This window comes from Tenrec ecaudatus, chromosome 7 (genome assembly GCF_050624435.1).
Source record: "Tenrec ecaudatus isolate mTenEca1 chromosome 7, mTenEca1.hap1, whole genome shotgun sequence".
NCBI lineage: Eukaryota > Metazoa > Chordata > Mammalia > Afrosoricida > Tenrecidae > Tenrec > Tenrec ecaudatus.
The window spans coordinates 72003591-72024138 of NC_134536.1; the positions used below are offsets into that span (position 1 = coordinate 72003591).

Here is a 20548-nt window from a genome sequence, read left to right on the forward strand (position 1 = left end):
TATGTATATATTGATATGTAAGCTATTTAATTGTACATCTTGGACATTGTCATATTGGCCAATGTAGATTCATGTCATTTTTTTCTAGTGACTATAAAGTAATGCACATTGTTGCGTTCTGCCATCAAGCCAATACCAAATCATATTGAACCTATGCACAACAGAATGAAACACCACGCAGCCCTGTACCATCCTCATAATGTTTGTTTCAGTTTATTGCTACACATTACTCCACCTCATCAAGGGTCTTCCTCTTTTTTTTTTTTATTAAATACTTTTATTGGGGGTGGGTCTTCCTCGGTTTACTGTCTCTCCACATTATCAAGCATGACGTCCTTTCTCCAGGTATGGGACTCTCCTGACATGTTCAAAGTATGTGAGAAGAACTCTCACCATCCTTGCTTCTAAGGGGCATTCTGGCTGTACTTCTTTCAAGACAGATTTGTTTGTTCTGCTGGCAGTGCATGGTGCTTTTAATATTTTTCACTAGCACCATGATTTAAATCCATTCATTCTTCTTTGGTCTTTCTTATTCTATGTCCAACTTTCATATGTGCAATAGTTAGGTTTTTCTGTGTCAACATGGCTCCCGTAGGAACATTCGGGAGGAGTTTAGCCTGTCAATCAGGTGGAAGCTTGAGTGGAGGGCAACCGATATAAATGGCTCTCAGGAGCTGGCCTCTTCCTCCTCCTCCTCCTCCCCGGAGGCAGGTCACACACTTTCTCTCTGCTTTCATTTTCCTGTTGACAAGCCATGTGGAGCCACACTGAGACCTACGACAGCCCTGGAGATGCTTCCACCACCACTGGGTCCATAGGAATTTTCAGCCACTGGCCTGTGATCTTCCTGCATTTTGCATCATTGCATGTGCTGCATTACATCTGAAGAGGGATTTATGGACTAGTATTGCACTTAAGCACTAATATCAGCCTTATGGACTTGATCTGAGTTGGGCTGGCATGTTTGCTTGATAATTACTTCTTGATATAAAGTTCTCTCTTACACATGTATGAGTGACCCTTAATCAAGGTTTCTCCAGTCAACCTGGTCTAGCACAAGCAAATGAACTGACTGAAAATATCATGGCTTGGGTCAGGCTCACTTTAGTCTGCAAAGTGATATCCTTGCTCTTGAACACTTTAAAGAGATCATGCGCAGTTTTACTCAAAGCCATGCATCTTGACTGCTGCTTCAATGAACAATTGATTATGGATCCAAGCAAGAAAAAGTCTCTGGAAACTTTGTCTGTTTATCATAATGTTGCCTATTGGGGAGGATTATAGTTTTCTTTATATTGAGCTTCAATCTATATGAAAAGCTAGTCACTGATCATCAGCATGTGCTTCAAGTTTTCCATGCTTTCAGTGAGCAATGCTGTGCTGTATGTCAGCCCAGAGCCCCTGCTTTCCATTCCTCTCCTTTCACTTTTGGGTGAGGCTGGGTGGACCTCGCATCATTAATGCTCCTCCACCCAGCAGAGAATTTTTAAAATGGTCATGTGACCAAGTGAATGTTAGCAACATGCAAGACACCAGAGTAAAACAAATTGATAAGATATTATTGTTTACTTAATTATCTCTAATGGAGCATTCATGTGCTATAGTAAGCTTATAAGGACAAGATTTAATTGTACTTATTGTCAGTCCTCCCTCCCACTTAATATTGACAAGATAATCATACATTCCCAGTTTTAACTATCAAATCCTGGTTGTGTAAAGCACTAACCTCTGGAACACTACAAGCTATAGTGTAGGAATGAGCCCCATGAGAGTTTTGTGGCTGTTATTTAAACAGGTTCCTGAGTGGCACAAGGGTTAAACGTTCAACTAGTACCCAAAAGGTTTAGTGTTTCAAATCCATCCAAAGGTGCCCGACAAATTGCCTGGCAATTTGTTTCTGAAAATTTACAGCCTTGAGAATTGTATGGATTTCTTTTTGTATACATGAGGTCTCCATGAGTTGGAATCTACGTGATGGCAAGCAACAGTAATATTTATGGAGTGATCAGCATGCCTTTCATCTGTGATACACCAGGTGGGTTTGAAGTTCCAATACATGTTGGTGAGAATAAGCTGTAGTGCTACCCAGCAACATGATCCTATAGCTACGGTCTCTCAATTCAAAACGGAGGCTCCTTAGACTAATTTCTACTCATATTTTACAATGTAGTGCTATCCTCTTCCAATAAATTCTCACATCATACAGTTTTGTTTCCCTGAATTTGCTCATCCTATATACTGCTTCAGGACAGCCTACACTCTTCATTAGCTGGCTTCATGATACCGTTTTAAATGAACATTTAGACAAGCACCAAAAAAGGACAAAGATAGTGTAGGGAAGTATATTTTCTTTTAGGCCAGGGAAAATAGATATATAATGCCAGCCAACTATGTCATTAAAATTTTTCTCCTAACTACATTAAAGACCACCAACAAAAACAATATACATAACAGAAAAAAATTACTTTCAATGTTTTATCTGAATCAATATATTCTGATTTTTTTTCAGTAGGCAATCAATCAATAGAAGACAAGATATTTTACATATGCTATTTTATACTGTTTGAGATTTTGCCCATATATCTTATTTTGGATCACCCACATTTTAACTGTGATTGTCACATTTTGCTAGTGGATCCTACTAGGCAATCTATTTTCAACGTCCGCCTTCTTCTTTAGTCTCTAGAACTGTGATGGGAACTACTTGTTACATGAATTTGTTGTACTGTTAGCACCCATCATGTAGCCCCCTTGCATTATTTTTTATGTATTTATCTTGTCTAGTAAACTAACTTGTATACTCTTTGAAAGCAGAAATTCATTGAATCTCAGGGTTGTAAATGACTAACAAAATCATTCACTAATTCTTTTCTGGATGCATGACCTGCTTGCACCAAGTGCCTATTAAATTACCATTGACAGGCTAGGCTAGGAAGGTAAGTTTCTGTGAAATAAATTCTGACACTACGTGTTTCAGAGAACTGTGTTGCATTTTCAAGACTACATTTCTAGGCCTCTCTTCCAAGCCACCCTGTGGGTGGATTAAAATATAATTTCCCAGTTAGTAGCAGAACATGGTCCATTGTCTTCATGCAGTACAATCCAGTGGTTGAGGTACTCACACATGTGGCAGACTTTTTTGGCTAGTGCTAGACGCTAGAAGGGGGCTTTAAGATAAGTAATCTGTGTGCCTGAAATCTGCATCTGATAGAACTACCTGAAATAAATCCACTCATATGATGGCTCTTCCTGTATGTAAAGACAATCCCAGTAGCTTTCTCTCCTCTAGGTTAATCCTTAAACGTTCCACAAATATTTCTTCACTAGGCATGGTTTTGGTGTATTCTTCATCATTTGGTCTCTCTTCGAATAATTTCAACTTCTTAAAGTAGTCAAGCCAGAACTACACACACCACTTCAGATGTGGCCTTTCTGGTGAAGCATACAATTAGACTACTATTGGCTGTCTCTTTATTACTGGTCCTCAACCCACAGTGCCCTATGCGGAATGGGCATGTTAAGAGACAGTCACAGTATATTATTAAACAATACCATTTTTGCACGCTCATCTTTTAGTTGAGAGTTCTACACTGTACAGTTCTGGAAGTGGGTACATTTTTCTTGAAGTCAGCTTCCCATCTTGTCAATTGAGTCCCGGCAGCTTCAGGCTCTCTGTTTTATGGTGGAGAGGTGCTATGAGAGGTCTTTAGAGAACTCAACTAACAATACAGAATGAGAGACTTAGGCCAGAGAAGCCTGCAGTTTACAGCAGCCAAGAGGCTCTGGTGACCTCACTGTTGCTTCATTCATACTCACTAATCTTTTCTTTCGCTCACTAGGGATGATTTCCTCCCCGTCACTACGTTCCAGAGACGGGATGGGAAAAGATAATAAGACATGGGATGGGGCTGCTGGGTAGTGAGCCAGAACAGGAGGCCTGGCTCAGTGCGTGCCTGCATCCCATGCACAGACCTGGGGAATGTGCACTCACCAGCCAGCGCTTCCTGGAGATGCCCGGCAGGCGTGAGCCGGGCGGCGGCGCGTGCGCACCGGCGGGCGGCCGAGGGAGGGCGGGAACGTACGTAGCGACGTTAGCGCCGCGGCGGGGCTGCGACGTGCGGTCCCGCGGCGCGCGCCCCGCCCCTCCCCTGCCCTCCTCTCCCCTCCCCTCCCCGCCGGTCGGGCTGACCGGCAGTCGGAAGGTGTTCTGGTGCGGGACGGTGTGATTAAAGGCCGTCTGCGAAAGCCAGGCCCGGGTAAGACGGCCACGCCGAGGGGCTGTCATCCTCGACCTTGCTCTGCGCGCTCGGTTGGGCGTGGAAAGAGAAACAGAAAGCCGAAAGGGAGGCTGGAGGCTGGAGCGGGCTGAGGGATGTGAAGTCGCTGAGCCCGGCCCGAGGTGAGGAGGTGGAGGTGGGTGAAGTGTTCCCGTCGCGGGCGGGAGGCGGGTCTGCGGGGCGGAGCGAGTGGGGGTGAGGGGACCTGACCCCCCCCCCCGCTGGCATTTCTCCTCCTGCCCTGGAGCCGAACCCTGAACTATCCGCACTCGTTGGGCCCGAGGACGCGTGCGGAGTGTCGGATGGCCATAGTCTTGTGCCTGGAGTTTGAAGGTGGGGGTGGGGACGGGAAAAGTGAACCCGAGTTACATATTGCCCAGGTGTTAGGCCGGAGTGTGACCAAATGGGAGGTTTTTTTTTTTCTTCTTCTTGCAGGTGCCTGCCTGGGTAATTTTTCATTAGTTTGTTCTGTTACACAGACGTGGCAACTTTCACGTGGGTTTTGGAAGCGAAATCGTCTTCCTTGTATTTATCAACCCCATACTGTAAAGGGAGAAGGGAGTTGACCATGGTGGATTGTGGGTGAATTTAACAATAAGAAATCAGCAATGCCCGTTAAAGATAAGTTTCTATGTGCACTAGGGAGATGGTGAGAGTATGTAGAAAGCTATTTTTAATTTAGTCAGCTCTTATCAAAAGTTGAAATTATTCATAAAATGCAACATGTTATGTATTTTCCTACTCCTCAACTTAAATGAAGCATAATTCCAGTGGTGGAAGCTAAGTGATATGAATAGCATCACATGTTTAATTCAAACGAGTAAGCATGCCCGCTGTTTCCCTTCCCTAAAGTTAGATTGAAAAGCTGGAATTTCCATCACTGAAATTCTTGTTTCAGAGAGTGACATCAATTTTCTGATTTTCAAAGTGTTCTCAAAAGTTGAGAGCTTTTGACTTTACTCCTGTTCATGTTGTAGCTTTAAAAAAAAATGACGATTATCACAATTTTGCATACGAAAACTGTTCCTCATGTAAGCTACATAATCCTCTTGGGAATGAATTCATTTTTTATTGCTTAGCCTTCCTAATGTCTGTGAAGTTTTCATTGGCCATCTGTCTTTCCCTTTATCCACCCCTTCATATGTATGTGCCAAGCACTGTGATAGGCTTAGGAAAATAACAGATCCAGTGTCTTTACTGAACTTCCTACTGTCCAGCAGTACCCTGTTTAAGATAGAATCTTGACTAGGGCTCCTCTTTATGTAATGGCTTTCCCTGTTGGATCAGAGGAAGGCTGTCTGCCCAGAGCAGTTGTTGCTCTTGTTTCAATGTAACCAGCACTGAAAGGAGCAGAACAGCACAGCATGGTGTTGCCCTTGACCAAAATGATAGCTTATTGTCCTGCCGTTTAAGAGTAAGGTTTCCTTTTGCAAAATTGTTTAAGTATAATTTCACAATTAGAAAATATTTCTACTAAAAACCCCCTTGTTTTCCATTTCTTTTTTCCAGTGTTTACATTGGTCTAGTTGATTGTTCATGTATTACTAACTTGTAACTCATTAGAAATCTCACAAAACATATGCATCATGAACATGTATGATACTTGTTGAATGAATACATTGCTGCATAAAACTTTATGACTTTTCAGTTGGTATAATCCCTTTAGGGACAAAAGACTGTGTTGCTCTAATGTCACACAATTTTCAACTTTCAAATTAAGTTTTCCTGAAATTAAAATTTTAGGTAACACTAAAATTTGGAGGGGGAGTATACAATTACAAAGGGGAGAAAGTATAATTATATTAAGGTAAGTAATAGTACCATCTTATTTAAGTCCTTTATTTTGTATGGAGATGAGAAAATAGGGGAAATTTCTTGGTTCACTATCATTTTTTGCTCTTTGCTGGGTTAATCTGTAGTTACAACTTAATTCACAAATTCTTGCTATAACCCTGTGATTCAGAGTTCATACAATTCATGTTTTTAGTATTCTGATTTAGTTATATTTTTCAACCTGAAAGGGGTATCAGAAATCATTTTGCAAACTGTCTTCATTTTATACAAAAATTGATAATCAAATTTTTTTACTAATTTAGCATACAACATCTAAACTCAGTTCTTTTTTTCCCCTTCTATTTTTTTCACGTTATGCTTCTTGCTATTGTTATTTGAATAATACATAAACTTTCTGGTACATTTTTATGTCAGTGTAGATTCCCATGTACCTAGTTCAGGTAAGTTTTGGCTACTCTTCCTCCAGATCTGTGATTTATTAGGTAAGTTAACAGATTACCAGAAGTCAAGATCATTAAACAGTAAGATACAATCATTGGTCCACTGCAGCACCTCTTCTCAGCCGGCAGCCAAATATCGCTATCTAATCCTCAGCCTCTTGAGACCAGTGATTCCTTGTTCTCGCTCTGCAGGCCAGGAAACCTACCAGCTGGCTGTTGCAGTCTGCGTTGTTCCTCTGCTTTTTCTCATGGTCTCCTTACTTTGGCCTCTGGTCTTGGCTTGGCACCTTTTGCTCTTCTCCATGATCTCCTTCCAAAACCCCTGGCCTCGGCTTCCAACGCTTTAGACAGAGATGCAGATATGCTCCCTTGGTGGCCCCTTTCCCAGGATGACTCTAGGATTCCTCTCTATGTGTGAGATTGCTTTTATACCATGAGGAATGGCTTTCATGGAGCGAGGCTTTTTTCTTTCAGTAGACTATATCCCCAAGGAAGAAAGGATATTTTGGTTTATACCCTTTAGACAAGTAGACCACCACGTGCCTGTAATTTTGTTGTAGTGGCTTGTTGTTGCTGTGATTCTGTAAGTTAATGCCATTGGTATTTCAAATGCCAGCAGGATCACCCAAAATGAGCAGGTTTCAGCAGAGCTTGCAGACTAAGAACAGACATCGAAGGAGTTTGCCTACTTCAGAGGAAGTAGCTGCTGAAAACCTCAAGCATAGTTTCAAAACATTGTCAGGTACTGAAAGCCTAATGCATGGAAGCAGAACATTATCCCAAATAGTGCAGGAGGATGAGCCCCTCGGGCCAGAGGACACTGGAAATGTGACCAAAGAGGACCTACTTTCTTGAAGGGGAGCAGAACATGGTGATGTGAATGGAGTAAAGCCTGTGGGAGTGGAGCCTTTAGGATCTTCACTTGCTGATGACTCAGAATAAGGAGAAACAGCTGCAAAAATTGCTAATGATGAGAACTTGAAATGTATGAAAGTATGAATCTATGAAAATTGGAAGTCATCACAAATGAAATTGAATGCATAAAGATCAATATCCTAGGCATGAGTGAGCTAAAATGGACTGGTATTGGACATTTTGAATCTGAAAATCATATGATTTACTATGCTGGGAGTAACTCAAATCAAGAGGAATGACGTGGCATTCATTATCAGAAAAGGGACTGCAAAAATCAATGTTGAAGTACAATGCTATCTGTGATAGGATTATATTTACCTTCTTTCAAGGAGACATAATGTATAAATATATAACTGTTACTCAAATTTACACACCAACCACAAAATCTAGTTGAGAAAAATTGAAGAATTTTACCAAGGGCTTCTGTCTGAAATTGATCAAACATGAAATCGGGATGCTTTCTTAATTACTGGCAATTGGAATGTAAAAGTTGGAAACAAAGAGGAGGGAACAGTAGTTGGAAAATAGAGACTTGGTAAATAGAAATGAAGCTGGAGATCGCATGATAGTTTTGTAAGACCAATGACTTACTCATAGCAAATACCTTTTTCTAACAACACAAAAGGTAGCTATATACATGGACTTCTCCAGATGGAATACACAGAAATCAAATTGACTACATGTATGGGAAGAGACAACAAAGAAGCTTATCAACAGCTAACACTAGACTAGGTGTCAACTATGGAACAGACTATCAATTGTTTATATGTAAGTTCAGGTTAAAGTTGAAGAAAATGAAATCAAGTCCAAGAGATCCAATACACAGCCATGAGTCTATCCCACTTAAATTTTGAGAATGTCTCAACAGATGTGGCACCTTGAACATAAATGACAGGAGACCTGATGAGCTGTGGGAAGCCATAAAGACCCTTCATTCACGAGAAAAGCAAAAGGCCATTAAAAAGGAACAATTGTACCTATCCCTGAGCCCATTGATTTAGTCACTGTGTCAGTTCCTCTAATTGAGGGCCTTCCTCTTTTTCACTGTCCTTCACTTTACTAAACATGATGTCATTCTCCATGGCTGTTCTCTCATTACAACATGTCCAAAGTATGTAAATGAAGTGTCCCTATCCTTGCCTCTAAGGAGCACTCTGGCCTTACTGTGAGGAAGGACAGGACAGGGTAGGGTTCCTTTCTGTTGTGCAGAAGGTCGAGCCTAGGTCAGATCCTACTCGGTGCCCCCCAACAACAGCAACATGTCGGGAGCGAGTTCTCTGCTAAGCTGATGAAAGAGATGTACTCTGAGTAACTCAACACCTCACCTGCTGTTGTTTTTAGGAGCCTTCCAGTTGGCTCCAACCGCAGCAACCGTATGCTCAACAGAATGAAACAGTGCATGGTCTGACCATCTTCCAAATTGTTCCTATGACTGAGCCTGTTGGTGCAACCATCTCCTTGACGGACTTCCTCTTTTCTTTGCTCTCCCTCGATCCAGTATGATGTCCTTCTCCAGGGACTGGTCTCTTGACATCATGTCTACAGTATGTAAGACTAAGTCTCGCCATCCTTGCTTCTAAATCGCACTCTGGCCATTTTCTTCTAAGACAGATCAGTTTGTCCTTTTAGCAGTCAACGGTATTGTCAATATTCTTTCCTAGAATCACAATTCAAAGGCATCAAGAGGCCTTTGGTCTTCTTTATTCCATGCACAGCGTTCACATGTGTATGAGGAAGCTGAAAATAACATGACTTTGGTCAGGTGCACCCTAGTCCTCGATGTAACATTTTTTAGTACTCTAAAGAAGTCTTGTACAACAGATTTACCTATTGCAATTCTTCTTTTGATCTTTTGCCTGGTAAATCCTTGACCACTTCAACCTTGTCTCCTTAACATAGTGTCAAACATATGTGGCTACATGCATATGAGGCCATTGAAAATACCGTGGATTGGGACAGCCACACCTTAGTCCTCAGTAAGACCCTTTCTTCTCAAGTCTAAAGAGGTCTGCTTCAGAGTTTACCAGTGCGTCCTTTGATTTCCTGGCTGTTGCTTTCACGAGCATTGGTTGTGGCTTCAAGCTTCTTGTTTTTTATTGACTATACCAAGGTATTAGACTGTGTGGATCATAACAGACTTTGGGTAATCTGGAGAAGAATCGGAATTCCAGAACACTTCATTGTGCTCCCGTGGAACTTGTCCATGCATCAACAGGCAGTTGTGTAAACAGATCGAGGGAATCGCTCTATGTTTATAATCAGGAAAGATGTGAATCAGTGTTGTATCCTCTCAGCATACATATTCAGTCTGTATGCTGAGCATATAATCAGAGAATCTAGACTATAATCAAGAGGAAATGCTTTCAACTTCAATCTTTTCTGTTTATCATGATTTTACTGATACAGTGATTCTGTGTATTCTTTCCATCCATCCTCTTGATGCTTCCTGTATCATTCGATAATTTGCTCATAGATTCTTTCAATATTGAAACTTGAAGCTTGATAATTTTCCTTAGTTCTTTCAGTTAAAGTTATGCTAAGCATGTTTTACCTACTCTAGGCCTTTGCACATTTCATTATAATGTTTCAATTTGTTTTCTTGAACTGTCTTTTGAGATTTCCTGTTTTGCACTTTTACTTCATCACTTCTTCCATTTGCCTTCGCTACTCTGCAATGAGCAGGTTTCAGGGTCTCTGCTGACATCCACTGGGTATTTTCTTTCTTTCCTGACTTATTAATGATCTTGTTAGGTTCATGAATTATGTTCTTGTCATCTAGCATTTCATCTGGTTTCCTGTCGTTAGTGTGTAATACAGCAAATCTGTACTTTCGATATTTTCAGAATTCTGGTGGGATACACTCAAAATCATATTTTGGTTCTAGTGGACTTAAAATTTTTTTTTCCATTTTTAATCAGAACTTACACATGAGCAATTGATAGTGCCTTCCACAGTCAGTCCTTCTTGTCCACAGTCAGCCAGGGCTCATTTTAGCTAGTGATACCAAATTTCTCCATCATGTGTTCCTACAGACATCGTTTAATTACTATGTATTCCATCTGAAGAAGTCTCTGTGTTAAGAGTTGTCTTTTGTGTTGTTGAAAAGCATTTGCTGTGTAAAGAAGTCATTCTATATCACGCCATGTCTAGCTTCATTCCTATTGCCAAGGCCCTGTTTCCACACTACTCTTCCTTCTAGTGTACAGCATTGGTTGCAGTTGCCACTAATCATCAATGCATGTTGATTATATGATCAGTTTCAGACGGAAAATGTTGGCAAACTTCAATTTCTGCATCATTAGCATTCATTTTTGGTGCCTAAGTTTGAATAATAGTTGCATTGACTAGATTTCCTTGTGTGTCGATGGATTATTATCCTGTCATAGACAGCATTGTACTTCAAGGCATATCTTACAGTGTCCTTTTTTAATGATGACTATGACCCCATTCCTCTTGAATTTTGAATCTGTCATTTCTGGCTAAGTATAACATATTTCTGGTTCAATTTCAGATCATTGACACCTATGATACCAACCTATGTGTACCATTTTATTTTTGATGACTTCCAGTACTCCTGTGTTCTTACTTTGTACATTCCAAGTTCCAATTATTACATGTTTGTAGATATTTTCAGTTTGTCTATTGCCTAATAAGCAAATGAGTCTTGAAGGCTTTACTCTATCCATGTCATTATGGCTGACTCTGCTGTGAGAAGACAGTTCTTCATCAGCCCTTTTTTGAGTGCCTTTGACTTAAGGGACTCATCTTCTGGTACTATTTCTGACGATGTTCTGCAACTGTTCATGAGGTTTTCACTGTTTGACCAAGTTCTGCTGCTGTCTGTACGTTACTAGTTCCTCCGAAGTGGTCTGCCTATTCCTTCTTTGTAAGCCGCTCAAAGCTCTGCTGAGACTTGTTAACTTGGGTGACCATACTGATACTCATTCACCACCAGTGACATTACTTCTAGCATCACTCAACACACAAACCACTACAATATGACATCCTGATAGACAAATGATGCTTACAATTTCAGATCTAATACTTTAAGGTTTTGAAGAGTTGCTGATTTAACTTTAGTTATTCAGAGCTACTGTATTTTTATTAAAAGAACACAGGAAGAACATTGATAAAATAAGTTTTTATTAGAGTGTGTTGGTTTCCAACTTTATTCAGCATTGTCAATATTATGATGACTGCTCTGGATCATTGCCTTTCCATATGAATTTTAGAATCAAACGGTATCAGCAAAATAACATGCTGGATTTGGAATGGTATTGTGTTGCATCTGTAAATGAAATTGTGAAGAACTGAGTCTTCCTTTCTAAGGACATGGAATATCTCCATTCACTTATCTCTTTGGTCTTTTTTTAAATCAGAGTTTTGTAGCTTTTCTTCTAGAGATACTATACGTATTTTGTTCAATTTTTAACCAATTATTTCCTTTCTTCCTTTTTTGGGGTGCTAATATAAATGGTGTTTTGTTTTTAATTTCAGATTCTAATTGTTCAGTGCCAGTGTATGAAAAAGCAATCGTATATTAACCCTGTATCCTTATATCTTGGAGCATTGCTATAATTCTTTATTATTTCTAGCAAGATTTCTTTTTTTTTGTTTGTGTGTATGGTCAAAATTTTGAGGGTTTTTTTTGTTACCTAAGCAGTCATATCATTTGTGAAGTGAGTTTCCTTCTCAATCTGTATACATTTTGTTTTTTCCTGTTATTAAATTAGCTATTTCTGCCAATCTGATACGGAGTAGGAGCAGTAAGAAGAAACATCCTTGCCTTCCTTTTTTAAGAAAAAAATTTTTTTTGGCCTTATTCCTGATCTTGGAAGGAAAGCATCTGATTTCTTACTATTAAGTATAATGTTAACTGTACGGGTTTTTGTGATGTCTTCTACTAAGTTGAGGAAATTCCCCTGCATTCATAGTTTGTTGAGAGTATATTTTTGTGTATTTTAAATCATGAATGGGTATTGGATTTGCTCAACTTCTTTTTCTGATCTATTAATAGAGCAAACCAAACTCCCTGCCCTTCAGTTGATTCTGACTTGTGGTTACTCAGATGGGCAGAATCGAAGAGCCCCAGTGGGTTGTGCAGGCTGTAAATCTTTACAGGAGCAGAAACTTCCCCTTTCTCCCACCCAGCTGCTGGTGGGTTCGAAGTACTGACCTTTCAGAACTCCCTGTGCCACCAAGGCTCCTCAAATCTATTAGAGACAATAAAGTTGTAATAATCAATCCTATAGAAGGGACAACCCTTTAAGAGTATATCATGGATCTGAATGCTCCTTATTGTCACAGTATTGTTAATCTATTTGCTTAGAGGTTCGCTGTTAGCATATTAACAAGAACATTAAATAGGCTATTGCTTTCTTTTCCTCCTTCCTTTGTTTCATAATTTCTGTTACCATTACCCCTTTTATTTGATTTTTCTTTCTTCATTTAGTTAACAAACAATTACAGAGTGCCTAAAATATTTTCAGTACTATTCTATTCGGTAGGAGGGAGCAATTGATAAGTATTTTTATCAGTAAAGTTACTTTTTGTAGAGTAAAACAACACATACATAAATAAGAAAATGTCAGTTACATATTAGTACTATACCTAAAAACCAAACCCACAGCCATTGAGAGGATTCTGACTAATAGCAACCCCATAGCTCAGTGTCGGAGTGTTCCATAGAGTTTCCCAAATGACAGATCTTCTTGGTAGCAGACTGCCTCATTTTTCCATTGTGGAGTGATTGGTGGGTTTGAACCGTGGACCTTGTGGTTACAGTATCTCTCAACTCAGTGCATTACCAGAGCTCCTTTATTAGTGCTACAAAGAAGATTGGCATTTTATGATTTTATGTGCTATTATTGTGAAGCTATCCTGTATTAATTACATAAGGGAATCAGGAAAAGTCTTTATGTTAAAGAACCAGCTATATTAGCATCATGGGAAAGAGCATTTTAAGCAGAAGGAACCCGTACTTCATGTGGTGCCTCAAGAAAGTGTTTCTCTGATGGCACATGGAAAGGTTTAAGAGAGGAGATCTGTGAGCATAAGCAAAAATGGAAAAAAGATAGGCAACCATTGTACCTCTTTCAGTATTAAGAGTAATAGTATAGTATTTGAGGTTTTAACTGAAGAGGCAGTACCAACTCAGTTTGAGGGAATGCTTTTGTAGTACTGTAGAAACATGCTTTATGCTGGTTATAATTTTTTTCTCTGGAGGGAGATACATTATAAGAGAATAAAAACAGAAGTACTTAATAGATAGTAAATGCAGTGGTATAATTTTTCAAGCCTATTAGCAATTTTAACTAATTGTCTTCATTTTTCTATTGTACTGTTCAATTTATTGTTTGATTATCCCCCTCCCCACCCCCAACCAAACAAATAAACAAGAAAACATCATCGGTTTTGTTTCAGTTTCAGGGGTTGCAGTCTGTGGGTCACTGAGTATGGAGCAGATGACTTTACCTCGCCTCACAGGGGCCTTGCGCTCCTTTTCCAACGTCACCAAGCAAGATCAGTACAATGAAGATGAGGCTGACTTGAAGGTACATTTTTTCTGAGTATAGACAAATATTTGACATTCTTTTTTGTAGTTAAAAATGCTTGGAAGGAAAGAGTTACCTAATTAGGTATTAATCTAGGAAGGGAATGGGTGTATTGATGGTGCATGGAATGCTTGCTTTAAGCCTCTTTGGCTGTATTGTTGAAGGTAGTGATAAGAACTATGATAATGAGTTTTTGAAGGTTATTCATTTGTTTTTTGTTAAGAGAGGCTCTGCTGCACTTGATTTCAGAATTTGATCTAGTAATTTACCTCTGAGCCAGTTTTAGGACTCTGATAACTTTCTTATGAAATGAATAGAAGTTTTGTCTTTAATATAACATGAAAAATGTGAATAGGAATCTTTTAGATTTATGTGATCGCATAATTGGCTTTTAACCTATCCTTAAACCTGGTAAGAGAGGCATTTTAAAATTTATAAATACTTTTATTTCAATAGCTACTTTATCACTGACATTTCAGAAATAAGTTTTAGTAAGATGTAAAAGTGGTGTTACCAGGTATGTGTTGGGCTGCCAACCACACGTCCGTGGTTCCAACCTACTAATCATTCAGTGAAAGAGCGATGAGTCTATCTGCCCTGGTATAAACATCTACCAGATAGATATATATATATTTAAAATTTATTGTAATAGGGTCTGCACAAAGGGAAGAAGGGAGGGAGGAGGGTGGGGAACACGCAGGGACACAGGGACATGGTGGATGACATGGCTAGGCCACAGCTTCTGGTGGGGAGGAGGGATGAAAAAACGAAAAAGAAAAAAGCCAGGGCTGGAGCTGGGGCGGAAGAGGGAAAGGGGTGTGTGTGTCACTGGACTGTCTCCCCCCATTCACAGGAAGCACCTCTAGTCCCTGCGTCCCCACCCCTTTTCCCTGCCCCCTAAAATTTCATCTCTTGCTCTGCCTCTGGCCTTTGGAAAGCCTATATAACATCACTGTGAGTGGGAATCGATTCTAAGGCAGTGATTTTTAAATTTATTTTTAAGAAGCAAAAGTTCCCATGAACTATAGATTCTATTTTGGATTTTGTAATAAAGACAGTCCTGCTTTGTATAAATGTATGGGAAAATTTTCTGCACAAGTAAATTTTAATAGTAAATAATACAACTGTAACTCCTGCTATAAACATATGAAGGGTTTTTCAAAATTAGTGGAAAATGAATCAAAAATAGTAGAATTTTGCCATGAACTTTTGGAAGCCCCCTCATAAAGTTGTGTAGATTTCACCCAGGCCTATTGGCTGTTGTTCTAGAATAAGAGAGAGTGTTTTGTTGGAATGTCTGCCATGTTTCTCATCCAGGTTCAGTGATTGTGGCTTTTAAACTATCAGGACACATTTGGAAGAGAGATCTGGTGTAGGCCTTTATGTTTAACTAATAAAAGTCGGAAGTAATATGTAGTTTGACATTCAGTAAATAAAATTGTATACTCCTAAGGCTTCCAAAAACATTTGAGTTTGAGATTATAACATATAAGTCTTAGAAATATCTTAGATGTCTGTTTTCTGATCCATTTGTAAATTTGAGGATATTTTCATTTGTATGAAGAACTTATTTAAAAATTTTTGTAATTTTTGGGTGCAGTTCTTCAGTATTTACATATGCAATTTTAAAAGGCATGGGAGACAGAAGAACAACCAGTTCCAATCACATCATCATTATGTAGTTTTGACATTTAAAAAAGTACCTATTTTTAAATTGCTTGAGTTAACTTTGTATCAAAAAGGGGTAAACATTGTAGAAGCTTGGCTAGGATGTTGTGTATTTTGTAGACTTGAAGTTACATGAACTGCAGTGAAGCAATTGTCAGTATGCTCTTTCTTGAGAGGGAGAAATGTAACAGATAGCATTTTAATTGCAGACTCATTTGATTCTTAGAGGATATACATCATTTTTGTATGCATTGAATGAAGTTTATATGCAATTTAATAATCAGTAACTTCACTGCAAACTGATGCTAGGAAGAAAAGATTTATAGCAGTCTTTAGCTGACAGAAAATTTCTCCCCCAAAGTGACATAATGCTATTATCCTAGAGACACAGTTTTCCTTCTTTATGATGTTGTTTTTCAGTTTTTACAGCAACCAGAATAAGGGTATATTATAAATAGTTATATATTACTGCCACGTTACATTTGAGTCATCTCCCCTTCAAAGGTCATTTACAAGTTACTTTGTGTTGTACATGCTACCAAAACAGAACCAAACTCACTGACAGTGCTGGCAGTGTGGGTCAATGCTGACACTTAGTGGTGACCCCCTGGCGGTTCCCAAGACTAACTGCTTATGGGGGTAGAAAGCCCCGTCTTTCTCTCGATACATGCTACAGAACATTTCAAATTGCATAAAGCCTACATGAATATATCGTTTCACTTAAAGATTTTCTGGAAAATATAAGTACCGTAAACTTATTTTAAGTCAACTTTTTATCTTGAGAAATGTCCAACATACACAAAAGGGAAAAGGGTGTGTGTGTGAATTTTAATGTGTAAATTACACTTTTGTGATACTTTAGTTGTTTAGTACTTCAATTCAAGGCCACTCAACTCTAGCATCACTCATTATCCTCCTGTATCCAGATTGATTTGCTCTGTTTTAAATTACGAAACTGAGGCAGAGGATTATGCAGTATCATATGCATATGAATTTTGCAATGTTCTTAGTACATCAGTGAAATGAATTTTCCTATCTGATCATTAAACTCCCGTGTACTGAAATAAAAGAAGTATTCATTTTGTGGTTAGTCCTTGCGAGTAGAAAGATACATAGAAGAGTTGTATAGGTGTAACATTTTCCTTTATGTCTTACTAGGTCTATTCCTTAAAAGCAATGCTGAGGTGAATATATTAGACAGGTCATGGGAAGCTCATTTTCTCTAAATACTTGCCCCTCCCCCAAACAGTACAGAATTCTACAGCATACTGTGTTAGACACGAGCAGTTAGGAAAGTGGAAAGAGGCATGTGAGATGCTGCTACCAGTTGTCAGACTTTTGAACTATATGCTTTATATTTTGCTGTGTGAAAATTATTTTATAATGATTATACATTATGATTAAAGTTCTTACAAATAGAGAATCTTTTAATAAACATCTTTTAAACGAGCGATATTTTTGTTATTCATATTTAAATAGAATTTCTTTTGGGACCCATAGATTTGGAAGTGACTAGATAAACTTGCATTCTTATAAGTGGTGTCATCTTGTTTAGTTTTATAGCAAATTTTATTTGTTAAATGATGGATCTGAGGAAAACTTGGACCTCTAATTCTCTATATTATGCCATCTTTTTCAGATTAAGCGATCCAAACTTTATTCAAAAAGTTCAGATTTGGGACTGACGTGGAAGAAAATTGTAAAATTTTTGAATGAAAATCTGGATAAGGATGAAGTACAAAGTGTAAATGAAGATTTAAAAGATTTATTACAGGCTTCAAAACAAATAGGTATAGTTTTTCTTTTGTTTTTTTACTTTTTTAAAGAACTGCTATGGTTCAAAATAGATCCTTCTAAATTATATAGTGAAAACTAAAATGCTTTGCAATATGTGTGTGATGAGAACCAGTCTTATTCATCATGGAGCTGCTGCTAGAGTGGGAGAAGCAGAAGTAAACTGACAGTGACAGTAGATGAAGATGAGAGATCTATTCAATTCATGGCGTTTGGAGACTACTTTCATAAGTGAAATAAAGGTAGGGTAAATTAAACACTTAATGTGCTTGAAGGAACTCTAAGAGGCCATGGCACAATGTCTGAAAGACTCTGTGTTGGTCCAGGTTGACTAGAGAAACAAATCATGAACACTCGTAAGTGTATAAGAGAGATCTTTATATTAAAGAACAATTGTATATTGAGAAAACATCCCTGCTCAGTCCAGATCAATCCCATAAGTCCAATATTAGCCCATATGTCTGAAACCAGTCTGTACATTCTTTTTCAGACTCACAAAACACATGAAATGATGCCAAATGCAGGAAGATCACAGGCTAGTTGGGTGGGAAGTCTTGTGAACTCAGTGGTGGTGGAAGCATCTCAGCATTGGCAGGGGTTTCCAGGTGGCTCCTCTAGCTCCATCAGCGTAGCTCCATGTGTCTTGTCAGTAGGAAGAAGCAGCAAAGAGTATGGATCTGGCCTCAAGTGAACTATTTATCTCCATAGTGCCTCCCAACGAGGTCATCAAACTGGGACCTGACAGACAGGCTAAAACTCCACCCCTTCACTCTTTCTTGTCTCAAGTTGACACCAGAGTATGTAGCTACCACAGAAGCCGACATAGCTCACAGAGAGGGGTCGCAGTCAAAACGGAACTTAGAGTCCTGCACTTTTCAGACCACATTAACTGGCTTTATTGACTGGTTCTATTTAAAAAAAATAGTTTAAGAACTTAATACCGTATGTCTAACTAAGGTTACCTTCCAAGATTGTATTCAAAACAAATGACTTTTTGTACAACACCCCAGTTTGTGCCTTGAAATACATCATATTATCGCTACTATTTATCTAAATTGTCTCAGTTCAGCAGTTTGTGCTTAGAAAAAGTCTAAGCTGCTCCTCTCAGCCTGTGTGATCCAGTTTTAACCGTTTCCTCTTCCTTTCCCTCTGTCACTCACACTATCAGATACAATTGGCCTTCTGTCAGTTTTTCAAACCAACCTAATAGTGCTCTTTCGGGAGAGCTTTGCCCAGGTTGCTTTTTCTGCTGGGACTCTGGTTCTCATCTTAGAGCGATAGGTGCTTTCTGGTCATTTTGAATGCAGCTAAAATATTTCCTCAAATCTTTGCGGACCATCCACACTCACATTGTCACTCAGTCACTTTTATCTCTTTAGCCTCCAATAACATTTTCTCCGTAGTGTTGCTATCTGATAGTATACATGTTTGTTTATTGCCTGTACTGTACCACTTGAATGTAAGTTTCATTAGGCTAGAGATCTTATTTTCCTATCTCACCACCTCATCTCCAGTATGTAGAAAACTGTCTAGCATGTTGTCGGATCTTAAGGAATCAAGGAGCTCTGTCAGTGCAGTGGCTAAAGCAGCCGGCTGTGAACTGAAAGACCCACCAGTGACTCCATGGTGAGAGAGGTCTCATTCTGCTTCTGGAAAGATTTATGGACATGGAAAACCCTGTGGGGCAAGTTCTACACTGCCCTCATGAATCGTTACAAGTTGGAATCAACTTCATGGCAGTGGGTTTGAGAGTAAAGATTCACTGGATCAATAATAAAGGTGTTTTCTAAGGTGATTACCTGGTGGAGAGAAAATTTAGATCTTTATTTCATTACATTGGTAAGACCTGTTGATTGGCAATTTTATTCTCTACCAACTGTTGAGAGTATTTCTATTATGTCCTGTAAGCTTTAAAAATATATCTTAAAATTTATGATAAAATATTTATATTTTTTCTTTAAATATTTTGATTTTTCTATTTAACTATCATGGTGTATCATCTAATACTGAATTTAATATTCTCATTGTTTTAAGTTTTGAAAGTACAGAATGTTATATATGAGGGATCTTAAAAAAGTTAATGCTAAAATAGAACTGAAAGATAATGGAATTTTTCCACAAACTTTTTGAATTACCTTCATAGAGCATGTTTGAGATTTGTGATGGTGTTTGGTGTACAATCACACTGTATATTTTAAAAAGAGGCAATAAACTTCATTCAGAAACAGCAAACGTACAAAAATTGTGATCTACCTATGACACCTTGACATTTTTGAGTCTCTGTTTTGATGTAAATGTGTGGTTCTGATGAAAGACCAGAGGACTCCTGAGAGTTTGTTGTAAAAGAGTGAAAAGATAATGGAGTTTTTCCATGAACTTTGAAACCCTCTTGTGCAGTGAAAAGTTTCGCAGTCTGATCTGCTTCCTCAGTTCCGTTATAAAAATGATGGGGCTGATGTATTAAAACAAGTAGTAGCATATAGAGCTTATCTAGTACCATGATTAGGTTATTTCTATATGTAAGTACTGTGGATATTAGGATATCAAAAAAATAAATGGCCTTTTCTACTATATTGCTGAATTATCTCTGGTCCCAAGTCAAGAGCCATTATTTAAAACCTAGGCATTGAATCTAATCCTAGGGATCTTGTCTCTTGGCAAAACATCTGATTCATGCTCAAGCGCTATGTACACCTTTTTTTTTAATATTCAAAAGGGCATTTCCAGTGACAAGTAAGAATCTTAGAGTTGGATTTAGGCAGATCGTCTCTTATATCTGCTTTTTAAGATGTGCTAAAGCTGAATGTCTCTTAGATTTATTTGGGTGAAACTAATAGTAGTTAATAGTTGAATTGTAGTTAGTTAGCTAGTCTTTCTAATTGAAAATTCTGAATACACTGAAACTAGTTAAAACTAGCAACTTTGAAAAGATTAGCTTTGTGGGCAATGCTTTTGTGGTTTCTGTTCCCTTTTAGCATAGGCACTTTTTGATACATTCAAAAAGAAGCATAAGAGGATTAAGAAAAACAGTCACCTAAATCTCAGTAGTTCTGGTGTAATGAAATTGTTTGAAGCACTCGTTCAAGATTATGTATGTTGACTTTAA

General features: G+C 38.6%; 1 protein-coding gene and 1 long non-coding RNA gene across 5 annotated transcripts in view; one reads left to right on the forward strand and one right to left on the reverse strand.

The window, feature by feature from the left end:
- The window catches only part of LOC142452802 (uncharacterized), a 160002-nt gene extending 155935 nt beyond the window's left edge, over positions 1 to 4067 (reverse strand). The window contains exon 1 of the long non-coding RNA XR_012785345.1: positions 3992 to 4067. This is a non-coding gene — a long non-coding RNA (uncharacterized LOC142452802). The remainder of the gene's footprint in view (positions 1 to 3991) is intronic.
- An 81-nt stretch (positions 4068 to 4148) lies between these two features.
- ASCC3 (activating signal cointegrator 1 complex subunit 3) overlaps positions 4149 to 20548 on the forward strand; it is a 344981-nt gene continuing 328581 nt past the window's right edge. The window contains exons 1-3 of one of the 4 annotated variants that reach the window (XM_075554730.1): positions 4149 to 4399; positions 13856 to 13980; positions 17288 to 17438. In XM_075554730.1, coding sequence (XP_075410845.1) covers positions 13882 to 13980; positions 17288 to 17438 — 250 coding nt within the window. In that variant the 5' untranslated portion in view covers positions 4149 to 4399; positions 13856 to 13881. Of the gene's footprint in view, positions 4414 to 13849; positions 13981 to 17287; positions 17439 to 20548 lie in introns of all 4 variants that reach the window. The other 3 variants (XM_075554729.1, XM_075554728.1, XM_075554731.1) reach the window with 3 other exon arrangements.